The 17095-nt window shown below is 39.2% G+C and overlaps 1 protein-coding gene across 1 annotated transcript; it reads left to right on the top strand.

The window, feature by feature from the left end:
* The first annotated feature begins 1344 nt into the window (after nucleotides 1–1344).
* On the top strand, nucleotides 1345–16807 carry ezh1 (enhancer of zeste 1 polycomb repressive complex 2 subunit). The gene is made up of 20 exons (XM_014986514.2): nucleotides 1345–1830; nucleotides 3516–3700; nucleotides 3832–3957; nucleotides 4222–4344; nucleotides 4492–4609; nucleotides 5008–5232; nucleotides 5716–5818; nucleotides 6857–7020; nucleotides 7153–7244; nucleotides 7336–7498; nucleotides 9772–9956; nucleotides 11340–11431; nucleotides 12068–12096; nucleotides 12199–12324; nucleotides 13978–14156; nucleotides 14255–14350; nucleotides 14427–14508; nucleotides 14948–15028; nucleotides 15109–15193; nucleotides 15308–16807. The coding sequence occupies exons 2-20, from the start codon at nucleotides 3518–3520 to the stop codon at nucleotides 15366–15368; spliced, it is 2313 nt and encodes a 770-aa protein (XP_014842000.2). The 5' UTR covers nucleotides 1345–1830; nucleotides 3516–3517; the 3' UTR covers nucleotides 15369–16807.
* Nucleotides 16808–17095: the final 288 nt, after the last annotated feature.

Below are 17095 nucleotides of genomic sequence, written 5' to 3'. Positions count from 1 at the left end.
AATAATGTTTTATTATCACAGATTGTGTAATCCTGTAAGAACTAGTCATATAGTGCCCCCTTGTGTGTTAAACAAGGTTTTTTTGTGTGTAAATTCAGATAATTACTCAAATGCCTACAATATGTGCAAAACTGTTAGGTAAATTGTATTTTTGAGCTTTCATCATTTGACAAATATTGTTTATCCAGTTAACTGAAAATTTTAATACTCCTAATGTAGATATTTAGCAACATAAAAGTGAAGCTTTGGTTTTCTCAAGAGAATATTGATGTGGGCACAGATGTAGAGGAAATATAAATGTGCAGAATTATCACAAAAATAAATGAAAATTGAGGATTTCCCCTTTCCCAGTGATAATCCACATGTAAAATAATTAATCAAATGTTTTACATGTGGGTTAGTGACCATATGATCCTTGTTTTCCCACCCTTAAAACAAAATGATTCTGCAGGATTTCCCCACCAAACCTTCAAATTGATCTTTTGGACTAGTGTTTGTCACTTAAATGTCCTCAACGAATTGCATGGTTGAGCTTTGATTTCCTTTCACAGTTAAACTACATTCCAGTCATATTATTTTGTCTATATTTTGTCTAAATTGACATTAGTTGTAAGGAACATTGTTCTGCTATGAGCCTATCCTTGGTAATCAGAGTCCTAGTACTCAAAAAGGCTAAAGCTGAAATAACACTAGAGGCAATGAAAGGGTAAAAAGAATAAACATATTTTCACTTAAATTTGGATGATTAATTGACAATAGAACAATATTAAAAATCATATGTGCATCAACCTGAGAATTAAGTTATAGGTACCTTTAAGGTATCAATTTCATTTCTAACCGTGTGAGAAAAAAAAAATAATATTTCAGATTTTTGTCCTGCTGATAGCAAAGCTTTTATGGGGAGTTCAGCTATTGCTCTCCATTATAAATGTGTGTAGCCAACCAAGATCTTTCTGGCATCCGTGTTATTTGCACGTAGCCCGCTGTCTTTTCTCACAGAGAAGAAAAATGTATGGAGCTCCCTCTGCAGGAGAAAGGTTGAACCGCAGTTAGGCTGATTTCCCTCTCGACAGAAGTCCGTTGGAATTTTATAAAACTGTAAGCTGGTTTCCAGCTCTTACTTCATCATTATGACTTTAGTCTGTAAACCAGTAATATATATTGTAGGGCTGTTTCTGTTGTAAGATATGCTATGTGTTTTGTTTTTTTTTTTCGTTTTATGGGCTATTTGCTGTTTTTAATCGTCTTTTTTTGTCATAATGTATTTTAATGCTTGCATTTTACACCTACAGGCGGTCGAATTTAATATTTTTTAAAGGGCTGACCACTAACCGCAGGCCTAAAGAGAATTATGCTTGCGTATGAACATGACCATAACCCTCCGAACAGTTAATCAGTTCCTGAGTGTGCGAGTAATGGCTGAGCCGCGGCTGCTCCGAGCTACTTTTTATTCCCAAGACGCAGAATATGCATAAATCCTGGCTCCTCTTCTTGGAAAGGCTGCATCATAATAAATACGTCACTATCCTGCTTGGGTTGAGCTAAGTGCGTAGCTATTTGTAAGCTACAACAACAAGCCTCCAGCACCATGTCCGCGGACAACGCTGGGATTTCTCTGACATCCCCACGCATGGAGACGATACCTGCGTCAGATCCAAACCAAAGACAGCCTTAATTTGTCCAGCACGCACACACCAACACACACACGCACACACTCTCTCTCTCTCTCTCTCTCTCACTCACTCTCTTTCCTACACACACGTACAGAGAGAGGGACTTGATCGCATTGCGGGGCTGTTGTCGCAACAGAGAGGACGCGAGGATTTAAAGGTATTTAATAATCGCGACAGTTGCTGTGTGGATGTAGACGTGCACACGCGTGTGCCAGAATGCCGCGCCGTCATTGTGGAGCTTGGGTGGGCACGTCGCTAAAGTGTTCCCCATTTAAATGGGCACCGTGTAGCTGCCGTGGCTGCACCCAGAGGACGCAGCGCACTTCATCTGCGTTGTAACCACACGTTTGCAAGCTTCCTCCTCCTCGATCAAACCCCCTATCGCTGATTTCGGCGCTAAGTTTTGCCTTAATGCTTATTTCTGAGGGGGTTCTGGCGCAAACAGTGATGTAGATGCTCACTCGGGCCATGATGAAGCACAGAAAAACTGTACTACGCACTTTTCTGCTCTGTTGAGGCACGCCCACTTCGTAGCAATGTGGATGCTCCACGCTGTTTAACTCTTAGACCTTATTTACAGGCCACAAAAATTGCCCACTGCTTTTGTAATGGCCGCCCTTTAAAAATAATTAGAAAACATGGTGCAGTTTAAATCACCCGGACGGTAGGCTTGTTTTCTCCAGAGGATGGCAATTTTGTTTTGCCAACAGAAGGGGGCAGTATTTCAAAGAGGGTTACATTTAGGGTAAATAGGGAAGAGCATTCTTCTGGAAAACGAGATTGTGTCATACTGAAGGCTTCTTGAAGAATAAATTACTTTAACAACTTTTTTTTCACTAATTTGCATTATATGATCAACTGACTTTAACTATATTTTATAAAATCATTGCCTTGCTGCTGAAATGTGCTATACAAATAAAATTTGATTGATTGATTGATAGGAACATACAGGACTTAATGTTGATGCCCTTATCTTCAACATGAATGACATGGATGTATTTAAGCCTTTTTAAAGAATATAATAACTTTATATCATATAAAAAAACAAGAATTGTGTGCACAATGTTGGATTTATTGTAGATTTTGTCTAAGATTTAACATTGAAAGTCAAGTGTATGCACATGTTCACACTAATATTTGGCGAAATAATGTCCGTTATGAGTTGCAGATTGATGACATGCATTTTAAAGTTAACTCCAGCCTCTTCTACCTTTTCCAGAGAAAGATTTTATCTGTATTTCTGATCGCTGTCCTGATTGAACAACCAGTGGAGTTCAGATTTCAGCCAATCTAGTGTTTGATTTGAGTTGAAATTAAAGAATCTGAGAGTAGTCCTTTTTTATTTTTTATTAACAGTATCTCTGGCAGTTATAGACCCTTAGTGGGATGCTAGAAAATGTACATCAAATTTAAACATAAGCACACAATTCAAGCTGTTTGCTGTAATATAATTCTAGACATAAAGAATAATTAAAAGCATCACTATGACATTCATGCTAATAGTGAGTGTATGGAAACCTGTGGCTGGTGCTGCATATGATTTGGAATTGAATGGACTGATTTGTTTTGAATTATAATTCTTTTTAAATTGATATTTCATGAATTTGTTTGTCTGGTAAAGTTTATTGACATGATATATTAGTCATTTTTTTCACACAATATAAATTGTGTGGAAAAAATGAATGGGATTATTATAAAATTATATGGGTTATCTCACAAAACTACTGCAAACCATAAAATTGTTGCTGTGCTTCGTAGGCCAGATAACAGGCCAACAATGGAAAATTTGAATCTACAACGAGGTTCAACTTGCTTGCTGAATACTCTTTTTGGCTTTTTAAGGAATGATGGAAGAAACAGCTGCTGCAGCCCCGGCCTCTGGCACCAGTGCTGTCCCATCAACTCCAAGGCCTCAACCTGGCTCCTTCACCCCTTCCCGCAGTCTCCTAGAGTGGAGAAGGAGGGTCAAGTCTGAGTATATGCGCCTTCGCCAGTTAAAACGCCTTAAAAAAGTAGACGAGGTCAAGGTGGGTTAAACCAGTCATTGACACATGGTTTATAGATTAATGTCCGTGAACGTTGGAAAGAGACTGCTATGTGTATGTGGTTTATCCCCTTCATTTGAGTTTTATCTGATTTGGTCTTTTTGTGTTTCCAGAGCTTGTTCATGTCCAACAGGCAAAAGATTGAGCTGCAGACTAATCTCCTGAATACAGAGTGGTCCAAGCTCAGGATTCAGGCCATCCCTGTCTCAACCTTTAGTGGATCTCTGGCAAATAAGAAGGTACATTCTTTTAAAAGGAGAGCGGTTGGGATAAGTGGAGCCTAAATAGGCAGTGACAAAGGGAACTGATGACTTAAGTGAGCTCATAACCCAAACAGTTTGAAAATATAGCGGCATCTTTATGTTCCCACATGCTGTTGAGTTTCACTGTAATGTATTTGCTTTCCCTGTCTGAGCCAAAACAGCATCTGTGTCAAATTATAATTATCCAGAAGACTCATTCAGAGTATGGTCATGTTCACCTCACCTCTGATCCTCTTCCAGATGTGTGCAGTGGAGTTCGGGTTCCCGGGATTTAATTCTCAGGCCGTTCCAATGAAACCTCTGTCTACGGTGGCAGGAATCCCTTTCATGTACTCGTGGTCACCACTGCAGCACAACTTCATGGTATCATATACCATCTTTTGATATTGTTTTTGCACTCTACTGTTCATGGCTGATGTATTATTGTATTGGGTTTTAAGCTTTATAACACTTAGGGACATTTAATGTTATTTTGTTGAATGAAGCACCAAAAGGAGTTGTTTCTTTTAGGTGGAGGATGAAACGTTCCTACACAACATTCCCTACATGGGTGATGAGGTGCTTGAACAGGATGAGGCCTTCTTAGAGGAACTCATTGACAACTATGATGGCGTTCATGGTGACAGGGGTAGGCAGAGCCTTAAACATATATTTATTTCCTATGACATCGTCACAATTGCACCATTACAACCGCAGATTTCCGGAAATGCTATGTCTTTAATATCTTTCCAGATGTAGAGACTGAAAATGTTTCCCCTTCTTCTTTTCAAAATAGCTTAAACTTAGTCAAATTTAATGGAGAGCATCTGTTAATACCAAGTTCAAGTCTTACCACAGATGGTTTATCCCAAAAACTTACCAAAACTATTTCCAAAGTTTGTGGTTATATCGAGTGTTGAAAAATGTATGCATCCTTTCTAGGACACTGTATTTGCTGTGTATGTATTTCATCTGAAGGTTTACATATTTTTTTTCTACATGAACCCATGACTTAAGATATTAAAAAAAAAATCGTTTCTGTCCCAGAGGGCGGGTTCATCAGCGACGAGATCTTTAAGGAGCTTGTGGATGCCTTGAGCCAATACTCTGACCATGACGAAGACGAAGAGGAGGACGCAGGGGTGACGGCAGCAGAGGTTACAGGGAAGAAAGAGGAAGAGCGGATGATGATGAGGAGGAGCTCAGTGGAAGGCTCGGAAGAGACTAAAGCTGGAACATTAATCAGGAAAAAAAGGAGAGGCACCACAGAGGGTGAGTATCTGTGTTTAGAGTGCTTCAGCGTGAACAAGGCACATACTGTTCTTCTTTTTTACACCATGCAGCTGCCACAAGGTCGTCCTGCCACAGCAGCTCTTGAACTGACATGGTGGCTTTAAAGCTGCCCTGTTTTCCCTTGTTTGAGGGAACTTGTTTGTTCATGACACTGATATGCCCTGACTCCTATTACAGAGCTGTGTTTGGATTTAGTGGTAACTACACACTTTCCCAACAATTGTGAAATGGACCCACTCAGTATGCATGTACAAGGATGCTATAAATTACAAGAATACAAGAAAGTACAACCATTAAGAACAATTACTGCTGATCTGTTCTTGAGAATAGGAGACATTGTCTTGTTCGTAATTGTGTAAACACCCTTGTTGCATAATCAATGTTTATGCATCTGTATGAAAACCTGATGTTTGGTCATATCTGGTTCACTTGTGTAACACTCCCTGCTTTGTTTCCCAAAAGTGAAGGATGTGTCCAGCAGCAAGAGGATCCCCAACGATAAGATATTTACAGCCATCGCCTCGATGTTTCCCTACAAGGGCACCACAGAGGAGCTGAAGGAAAAGTAAGAAAAGTGTAGTCAATGGGATCTATTTGCACCGCGATCATCAGCCTGTTGCTTAGCGTTCACCATGGAGATGTAAGCAGCGAGAGGTGAATTAAGAATTCTGGGTTCCTCGCTGGCTCTCATACTCAAAGGATAGTTGCGTCAGGAGCTGAAAGACCTTAGAAACATCCTATGGTGGCATAAGAAGCATTTGGCCCCTTTCAGATTTGTTCTGTTCCTTACAGTCATGTGAAAAAGTTAGTACACCCTGTGGCAGCCTGTATGAACAAATAGCTATTTAACAATAGTGAACTAATATATTAAAGAAAGAAAGTTAGCCCAAAATGCTGTTTTCAAACAGTTATTTAATTTGTTAAGGAAAACAAAGCTACATAGCCATATGTGAATAAGTAATTGCCCCCTCCAACTGGATGTGCCAACCTTGGCGGCAACAAATCCCATCTAGCTTTTGCAACGGCAGGCTGTGATTCTTTTGCAGCACTGTGGAGGAATTTTGATCCACTTTGGTTTGCAGAAGAGTTTTTTGAATTCCAGCAACCTGCTTGAATATCTTCATGTCTGCAAATCTTCTTCCCTTCAAGTTTTCACCGTTGAATTTTATAGATGCAGCTTCAGGGTTCTTTTGGGTCGCCTTTGATGATTCAAGAAGGGTCGCCACTTTTCTATATGTCCTCCATTTGTGGATAAATATTTTAGGTTCTGATGACTTTGTATCTCATCTGTTTTTTTTAATTTCTTTAGATTAATGGATGATGTATTGGTTTTGAGATCTTTTTACCAATTTGAGGCAGGTCAGCCGGTAATTCGGCCAGGATATGCAAAGTGAAAATGTGAATTAAAAATTGGGTTAATAGCAATTAATTCGTGAATTAGCAACATAAAGTTTGTTTCTGCAAACTTTATGGATTGGGCACATTGTCACCGCTAACATATATAGAACTTTTTTCAACATCTGGACCAACATAGATATTAATATCAAATCAGTGTATGTATTATTTCTTTAAAACTTTGACATGTTTTCCATATTCTTCACAGGTACAAGGATCTACAGGAGCCACCAGGCCCAGTAAAACTCCCCCCCCTCTGCACTCCCAACTTAGATGGGCCTTTTGCAAAATCTGTACAGAGGGAGCAGTCGTTGCATTCCTTCCACACGCTCTTCTGTAGACGTTGCTTCAAATACGACTGTTTCCTCCACCGTAATAGCCCTTTCTTTGTTTGATTTAAGACTCTGATCAATATATTACGATTGCAATATTTTATTAATGTTTGCATTGAATGTTGCAATTCGTGCAGCAGGTAGTGAGAATGCATTGTCTCTGTTCATGAAGCTTTTCATGCAACACCCAATGTTTACAAGAGGAAGAGCAAGGAGATCCGCATGGAGACTGAACCTTGTGGGGAAGACTGCTTCCTGTTACAGGTATACCCAGTCCATGCACTCTGTGCTCAGGATATGTTCTACATCTCAGTGCTCATTGTGTTTTCCCCCCATCAACACTTCATTTGTGCAGAAAGGAGCTAAAGAGTTCGTAGATCGGAACATGTTACGGTCGCAGAGATCTCGGAGGCGACGGAGGCAGCAGCGACCTGCCGGTTCCAGCGGTTCTGGACCAACTGGGTCTGCTGAGGAAGGCAAGGAGGGTGAAAGTGACCATGAAACCACTTCCTCCTCAGGTATTGCACTCCTCTTACTGAAAGAGGGATTTGTTTTTTTTTTCATTTTAAAAAGCAGGAAAAAAAATCTATAATTGCAGCCACTTGGAAATAAATGTGATAATGTGTTTATAGGTAGTGTTAAGGAAGAAATTTCTAAATAGTTAACTTTGGAAAAAGTCTGGCTCTCTCTTCCTCTGGATCCCAGGTCCTCTCGGCGAGCCACGTGTAGCCACAAGGAAAACAACAGCAATGCGTGTTGACGTCACAGAATTACAGAGTTTAATCCAATATAAACTTACACCGGAAACTGCAGAACAACGGAGACATACATTCATTTACCTGACAGACTTGGAAAAGAAGGAAAGAAAGCAAAGACGTGCAAAGACATCTTTGGAGAGTTGCAAGAGCAAATCTGATTTGTTACTTCTGTGTAGAAAGTTTTATAGTAAAAGGCGTATTCTTATCTTTAATTTATTCAAATAAGGCGTATCTTTGCTCCTCCAACCAGGAGCTATCTCTGACCCTCTATCTGAAGCCAGAAACCCCTGCTGTGTTTACGGCTTTTCACAGATGAGTGTGAAAAGCTGGAACTTCTACTGTATTGTTTTCCCACACAGACAAAAGGCAGTTCAAACGATCCTAGCAAACCATTTGCTGGAACTACAGGTAAATTAAAGGTCAATAGCCCAGAATACATTACTATTTTCAAAACCACAATTAGGCCATTTGAATCAAGACATGTTAAGTTTTAAAACTAGCTTATTTTAAATTTATTTTCTCAACAGTAGGCAATTAAATTTGTCTGCTCTGTGGGCAGTGGCGCAAAAAGTGGGTATGCAGTGCATGCAACGCATAGGGGCACTGCACCAGAGGGGGCGTCAAAACCCCGTCTGGAGGGGGCGGCGCGCCGATGATGCCTTCGCATACACTTCACCGCACCCTTACGCTCCTTCACCTTGTGCACATGTAAACACGTGTCTTGTCTTGGGGGGGCGCCGATTTATGTTTTTGCATCCACCTGAATAATATGTAGTTGCACCCCTGTCTGTGGGTTTGTACAGTGCAGACACAGATGCACTGAGTCATTGAATAGATGCATCATTTACCATAAACCTCCCCCCATTTTCCTAGCTTCTGCATGACTGTGTTGCCTGACTCACTGCTCCCCGTCTGAAATATGAACATTTGGCTGCAGATTACAGCTTTCAAGTCACATCCTGCTCTCTCCTCTCACATCTTCTCCCAATATCAGCTGTCTGTTGCCAACCAAAATATACCAACCATTATTTTTGCATGAATCAGCCTCCATACAAACCCTGCCTTTTCCTCATCTTTTTTTTCTTTTACATTTCTTGCTTACATCTTGATGTAGAAAGCGGAAAGAACGAAATAAGAGAACCGTCCACTGGATTTTTGTCTTAATTTCCCCCCCTGAATCTTTCATCTTCCTTTTAATCAGTTCCTCTCTTGAAGCCAGTGTGGGAAATTGCTGGAGCTTAGCCAGTGACTCAGCACACTTTATCACACGTGTAAAGATAATGTGGAAAAACAGATTGTTCAGCAGACTGATGCAGCGCATGAAGAAGCTGGAGCATGTGGCCACACTAGTGCTCCATTCAGCCTGTTGCCAGGCAACATTCACCTCTCCGGCTTGTCCTCGGGATGTTAAGAGCATCAGTTTTGAATATCCAAAATCTTCCATCAAATATGTGTGTGTCAATGGAAAAACAGTCATCTTGTACAGAAATGTCAATTGATGGTGTCTAATTAAAATAATTTAATATTCAGAAATCATTCTGTTATGTGAAAAAAGTGATGAGAAAATGAGAACAACATCGAGGTTTTTGGCCAACATGCAAAATGCAACATGTGAACATGTAATGTAATATAATGACTGAATATGAGCTTTTTTGCAAGGAGGAATGAGCAAAAAAAAATTTGTATGTAGTTCTACAAAGCTGCGAATCAGCACAAAAACCTGCTGCTGTTATTGCAGTGAATATCTTTTCTAGATTCTACATGCTATTAACCCAACAAAGCAGAAGACAAATGTACCATTTTATTTACCAAAAAAAAGTAGAAAACTTAAAACAATTTGGTCTTTCGCATAAAATCCAAATGTAATACACTGGCGTTTGTGGGCATAACAAGATACAATATTCAACAATAAAAGAAGGAATGTGTTTTAAAGGCAGGTAAGATCTTCAAAAACTTTTCCAAAAAGAATTACACAATTTTTTTCTAGCCTTTTCACAAAACTGTGTTTTTGCCTGCGTGTGTGTGTGTAATAGAGGGAAATTCCCGCTGCCAGACTCCAACCAAGCTGCGTCCAGGTGAAGATGAAATGGAGCAGCAGGAGTGCTGTGTGGTCCAGTGGAGTGGAGCCGAGGAGTCACTCTTCAGGGTGCTGCACGGCACATACTTTAACAACTTCTGCTCCATTGCACGTCTCATTGGTACCAAGAACTGCAAACAGGTAATCTCGAAGTTTTGGTGTTCTCTGAGGCAAACTTTAATCTTTGTGTATTTTCATACAGAGCAAAGGTTTGTTTCCTATGAAAGATAATCTTGCAGATCCTTTCTGTATGACATAAACACATGGTTTCAACAGCTGTAAGAGCTTGCTTTAAGCCCCTTAAAGGCATTTTAGGGTTTTTTATGGGCTTCAAGGTAAATGTTAGAGAAACTGACTCTTTTTTTTTTGTTGTTTTCTTTTACATGATTTTTATGATGGGTACGTTTAAGTTGAGCAATATAAGTTTTAAGAAAAGCATTGTCAAGCTATCGGTCTGTTTCTCAGGGTTTCTGGAGAGTTCTATGCATATTTGTGATTAAGCGATTTGAACTAAGGAAAACGTTGTGCAGAGGTTCGACGAGATCAAACCGAAATTTAGATTTAAATGACTCAAGGAACATCATCTTTCGTTAAGTGGGCTCTGCTTCGATGTGTTTAAACAGCCCATCTTCAATGTTTTTGTAGAATAGGTAAAATATACTAAAGAAACATACTAACATCTAACATCTGTTGTTAGAAACGTGTTTTTTGTCTTATCCTAAAATGACACATGGTTATTTGGACACAAAGCGAAAAACATACTGTAGATGTTTTTTGTTTGTTTGTTTGTTTTTGTTACATTTGAGTTAGTTCCTGTGTAATGACAGATGCATAGTGAGCTTGTGGTTTTATGGAGCACCTAATTGGACTGACTAGAACATTATATTGCATGTGGCCCCATAAACAGGGATTTTTACCAGATGTGACATTTCTCATAGTTACATGTAATCTAAGTCTTAAAAGAGGCAACATCTGCTGTCATTTTAGCCTCTTCTGGGCTGCTATTAATATTTTTTTTCTTTTTCTTAGTTGTATTAGTGGTCAGTGTTACAGTGTCGATCCATGTCGGAGACATTGATCCAGCCTGTTTATTTCATTTCTACTCCTGGAGGTCCCTTTTTATCAGAAAGCAACACAGTCTGTATTGGACTGTAATAGCTCTGCTTATGTTGCGAAGGTCCCGCCTACTGCTTCACTCTGTGAAAATGCTGAAACCAGCTGCAGCGTTATGCATGTCTGTGTCCTGGGGAAGAGGCCAAATCTGGGTTTTGGCAGCCAGAGGTGGTTTGTGTGCGTGCGTGTTTGCGTGTGTGTGCAGATACACTCTTGCATCTGGTTGCTGCGCTCTGGTTGTGAAAGCAGAAGATGGAACAAAGCAGGACATTTTGACACAGATTATTTAGTAGTGTACACAGGTTGCACAATATTGCACAATGTGATTGCTGTGAGGACAAAGTTGTTGTAATTGTGTGTATGTGTGACAGGTTTGTTGGTTGACATGGCTGTTGTTGACCTTTCTCACAGGTCTATGAGTTTGCAGTGAAAGAGGTTCTGATCCACCGGGTCCCTTTGGTAGATGGAGGCATCTCACCGCAAAAGAAGAAAAGGAAACACAGGCAAGTTGCTGCCTGTTATGTGACAGTGCTTTTCAGTTATGTTCATATCCTGTGATTGTCAACATTTGGTGACATTTCAAACTCAATTTGAAAAGCAATTTCAAAGAGAGGTGAAAATAAGAAAATAGGAAAAAGAGACTGTCAGTAATGGCAAATTTGCAGCATAGGAAAAAAAATACTATCCAGTTTCAAACACAACATAATCATTCACCATTAACTCTGTTTTTTTCTTTCATAAGGTTTAGGGTTTTTTTATGTTACTGATCTGGCCTTTTAAACCCATTCAGTCACAACCACTGGTTCTTACTGGGAGTCCTTACTGTTTACTGGCATGACATGCATGCTTGGTATAAGTGATGACTGCAAAGTCAATAACTCTATGCAATCAATTATCTACTGTCCCTACAGATTATTTAGTCTGTAGGGACTTGATACAATCTGCTAGGTTTCTTTAGATAGAAAACATTTTACAAATTGGATTAATAAAATAAATGTGACAGCATTGATTAATAACTAGAATTACATTTTAGTTTATGTACTCTTAATCTGTCTGTTATTTGATGATTGTATTTTTCTGTCTGTAAATAGGATCCGTAGGATCTTTTGTAAAGAGTCTTAAATTGTTTGTTCTTGTAGGTTATGGGCAAAGATTCAGCTGAAAAAAGGTAAATTTATCTTCACATATGATTTTTGCTTCTCCTTGACCTGGAACACTTAGCACAGCTTGTAGCGTTGATCGCTCTGCTTTTTCCCCCGTGTTGCTCCAGATAACTCCTCCAATCAGGTGTACAACTATCAGCCATGTGACCACCCTGACCACCCATGCGACAGCTCCTGCCCCTGTGTGATGACCCAGAATTTTTGCGAGAAGTTCTGTCAGTGCGAACACGAGTGTGAGTGTCACCGTTTGCTTTTCACCTGTCAAGAATTTCTCAGAAAATGGATGATTTTTACTTGTGATGCTCACAGAAAGTATATGCATTCAGTCTGCTCTTCCAGGTCATTACCATGGTTATCGCTGAAACCATTTTTTTTTTTTTTTGAGTCCCTCTTGCCACAAAGGAGCAGAAATGCAGAATGTGAAATATAAACTGTATTTTGGCAGTGGTCAGAGAGCAAATCATCTTTTGGTGGGAATAGATTGTTGTGTTTTACCACAAAGCTGCATTTATAATTAGGCTTTCACTACAGCAGGTGTGACCCAGAGAAGCTTTTCCCAAAACGTCCACATGGTGGTGGAACCAGCTTTGCAATCCGCCCTCTGGAGGGTTAACAACAGATAAAGAGAAAGGCTTGGAAAAAATCTTTTTTTTTTTTTTTTTTCTTTTTCACTCTCCTCCCTTCTCCATGTTACGCCGCCTTTTCCCGTAGCAGAGGAACACCGCTGCCAAACAGGAAGCAGCCCTCTTTTCCACATGTGTGTGCTCCATAGACTTGGAAAGGAATCAAAGGGATGTCAGAGGCTCTGTGCCTGATATACAGCATCATCAGTATGAGTCAAACTCTTCCAGTCTGAAAAAGCTTGACACGTAAACCCCAGAGAGGAAAGGAACGGGGGATTAAAGAGCACCTCAAAGAGAAACAAAAATATGTCTGGGTCTTATGTTATAGATAGTTTTATCTTATGAATAAAACATGTAGGTTATTATTGCTCCATGTTTTTCTTTTTCTGCCCAGAGGATGTTGCGCTCTTTAAAGTTGTACGTCAGCATTTCTGCCAGTAGAGGGCTCTTTATTTGGCCTTACCACGTTAAGGTACACAGGATTAGATACCTTTATCCTTCAGAACTTCCTTAAGGCTTTACTTCAACTATTCAACAAGATATCAAATATTAATAAGATACATGTTGTCTTACTTGTAGAATAGCAGCAGAATATGGGTGCACTGTGGTCACAAAGGAATGGACATGGTCAGCAACAATACTCGGGTATGCTGTGGTGTTTAAGAGTTGCTCATTTGTTACTAAGTGCCCAAGAATGTGCAAAAAATATCCCCTACATCCTTGTGCCACCGCCCCCACTGGCAAAACAGATGCAGGCTTTCACATTGTTTATGCCATAGTTTGACGCCCCCATCCGAATGTTGTGGCTAAAATCGAGACCCACTAGTCCAAGCAATATTTTTCCAATCTGTTGCAGTTCATTTTTAGTCTTACCTGTTGTGTGGTCTTCTCTGTTGTACTCTATCTGCTTTAAGGTTGACTCACATGTTCAGAGATAATTTTCTGCCATCATCTTTTTGCCCTTTGTAATCTCAACCTGGTCTGACTTATATTCTCTCATCTCTGATATCAACCAGGTATCACTGGATGTTTTTTTTTCTCTTTTGAAAAAGAAAATGTATAAAATCCCAGTAGATCAGCAGTTTCTGAAATACTCAGACTAGTTTGTCTTGCATCAAAGAAATTGCCACAGACAAAGTCACTTAAATCCATTTTTTCCTTACCTTGTTTCTGTGGATGTGATTGACAGTCACTATATGTGTTAACTAGCAATTGAACAAGGAAACTGGTCAAGCAGTTTCCTTGTATCTAAATGTTTTGCAGGCCAGAACCGTTTCCCAGGCTGCCGATGTAAAACCCAGTGCAACACCAAGCAGTGTCCATGCTACCTGGCCGTACGAGAGTGTGACCCAGATCTCTGCATGACCTGTGGAGCTGCCGACCACTGGGACAGCAAAATGGTGTCCTGTAAGAACTGCAGCATCCAAAGAGGCTTTAAAAAGGTTCATGAAAGTTAAAGACAATAGTGCTACACTAATAGTCTGATATTCAGATGTTGTGCATCATGAAAGCAAACTCCTACTTATGGCTTCTCTTTCAGCATCTGCTGCTGGCTCCATCAGATGTTGCTGGTTGGGGAACATTCATCAAAGAGCCTGTGCAGAAGAATGAATTTATCTCTGAGTACTGCGGAGAGGCAAGTCCATGCAGTTTAATTAGACTTTTTCACAGTTTCTTATGGTTGATTTTAATTCTTTCACTTCTGTCTGCAGCTGATCTCTCAAGATGAGGCAGACCGACGAGGAAGGATTTACGACAAATACATGTCAAGCTTCCTTTTCAATTTGAACAACGGCAGGTTTTTTTCTATTCTTACTGCAATGCTTTACTATTTGTTTAAGTTGGAATTAGAAATTGCTTTGAAAGGTACTTTGAAGTGATGTTCTGTATTAAACTTATAAAGGTAAAACCTAATTGGAGTAGAGAAGACTCATACCGCGTTCACTTATTATATAAATTCAACTTTGTTGCACCTGGACTCTGAAGCTGTTGGCTAGTCAGAAGGAAAATACTTTTTATGTTCCGCTCTCAGTTCATGTTTGACCCAAGAAGATCATTGGTGGCATACCTCCACCAACCACCATTTCTAATGTAATTAATAAATCAGTTTCTTCAGTAATAATCTTCCCATACAAATCTTTTTAATGGTACTTAAAAGTTCACATAAATATATAATTCTAACTCTGCAAGTCTTGAAAAATCCTGAACTAACCCTTCAATTCTGTCTCTACAGATTTTGTAGTGGATGCCACACGAAAGGGGAACAAAATTCGATTTGCAAATCATTCAGTTAACCCCAACTGCTATGCTAAAGGTGAGTGTTTCATTGGCAGAATGAATTCAAGGTTTTCTAAAGACTTTTCTTCGCTGATGTTGCTCTCATTGCCAATGCAGTTGTGATGGTTAATGGAGACCACCGTATTGGGATCTTCGCCAAGCGAGCCATCTTGCAGGGGGAAGAGCTCTTCTTTGACTACAGGTGGGGTTGAAGGGCTTTAGTTCAAATGTAGCATTAGAGAAAAATAGTCTATGCAGTCTATGCATTTTTACCTGCTCATTTACTTGCTTCTTGACTTACTATTTCCACCCACAGATACAGCCAAGCTGATGCTCTGAAATACGTGGGAATAGAGCGGGAAGTGGACATGACTTAGCTTTCTTTCTATATCTATATGGCCTTCGTTCAACATCTCTGTACGTTATGCAAGCTTTTTCAGCATACATAATGTAGATCAGTGAAGTGCATGTGCTGTCTTTTGACACATCACCAACTAAACGTGTTAGCCAAGTGCTTTAGCTTCAGTCAGATGCTTTTCCTGTTCGGTTGCGTAGTATTGTGGATAATAATGTTATACCCTGACTGTTCCACTGAAAAGCTTGCATCATTAACACATTTCTGCCATGAAATAAGCTCATTTATATCAATGTTCTGCAAAAATAGGCAACTAGATGACAAACCGACTGACTGAATGTAACTTTAGATGGCAAAGAAGAGGTCTTGCCTCACAAAATTCCAGAATTGGTACTCAGATCGTTGTATATACAGCAAACATATAAACATCATCATACCATGATAATAAAGTAAAATAGTAAGAGTAAGTGTCTTCCTTTAACATTTAAAAGAAGTGCCAAGAGATTATTCACTAAAAAGCTCATATAATTTGCATGTGATATGTTGTATAAAACAAACAGAGAACAGTTATTAAGTAAGGAAAAAGCTAAATTACCCATTGTGTAACATTTAATTTACCATGCTTTTTTTGAAGTTCACTTTATTATACAGTGTCTTGCAAAGGTTTTCACTCTGCTTTCATTTGGTCTCCTGACATTGTTTTATCACATTAAAACTACCAACGATGGGTTTTATGTAATGGATCAATACAAAATAGTACACAATTGCGAAAAGAAACAACTTAGCATTTCAATTATTTGGACACATATACATCCACTTTTGGGGTATTTCTCCACCAGCTTTGGACATAAACAGACTGATATTTTCATCAGTTCCACCCTGGAAAATAGTTTAAGCTGAGATTGAATGAGGAAAATATTGAACATAAACATTCAAGCATTGTATCTACTTTACAGCTGGCCTAATGTTTGCTGAAAAGTGAACTTCCACTTGCCACAAGTCAGTATTTCCGATGTTTTAATTGTTTTAATTTTATTCTGACTAGGCTTACCTGTCAGAATAAACAGGAAAGCCTGTTTCCATGGTTACCGTGTAGATTTAGGTTTTTACAATCTAGTACATGGTAATTGGGGGTTTTCCTCCACACATAATGGACATCAGATTATCAAACACACCACATTTTTCTTTTTTATTTGTAAAATTAATATGCATGTTTTTCCTTGTGCTTGTTGTGTTGGTCTATCACATAAAAGCACTACAAACAGATTTGATTCTGTAAAATTTTCAAATCTTAAAATAAACTACAAGGAGGGTGGATACATTTGCAATGCACTGTAAGTGTATTTCATTGAAAGCTTGCTCATTTCAAATGAGGTCTCCTTGAGTAGTATTGAACAACATGAAGGTTAATGCTGTATATAGTGTATGCCTATAAAAATAAAGGTTTAACTTTATACTTTATGAATGTTGGCTGTGTCATTGCTTCCTGCCTGTTTATTACATCCAGTCAGCACTTCACTTAACACAGTACAGTTTTCATTTTTAGGCTTTTTTTTATTATTGAGATGACAGTTTGCCTTAATTTACACAGTAATGGTCATTTACAGTGAAATAATTACAAAACAAACCTGGGGAACAACAAAAAGAATCCAAACTTTTAATACTTGTTTCAGAAAGCTTCTGTTTGGTTGTGTAGAGAAATCTGAGCTGGTCTTATCATGCCTCCTGCTTGCTTTGGTGCCTTATCAT

This window comes from Poecilia mexicana, unplaced genomic scaffold (genome assembly GCF_051168715.1).
Source record: "Poecilia mexicana isolate PSO_F unplaced genomic scaffold, ASM5116871v1 scaffold_8, whole genome shotgun sequence".
NCBI classification, from domain to species: Eukaryota; Metazoa; Chordata; class Actinopteri; order Cyprinodontiformes; family Poeciliidae; genus Poecilia; species Poecilia mexicana.
The sequence above is the reverse complement of the archived record's forward strand: the minus strand, read 5'-3'. Positions and strand labels throughout refer to the sequence as shown.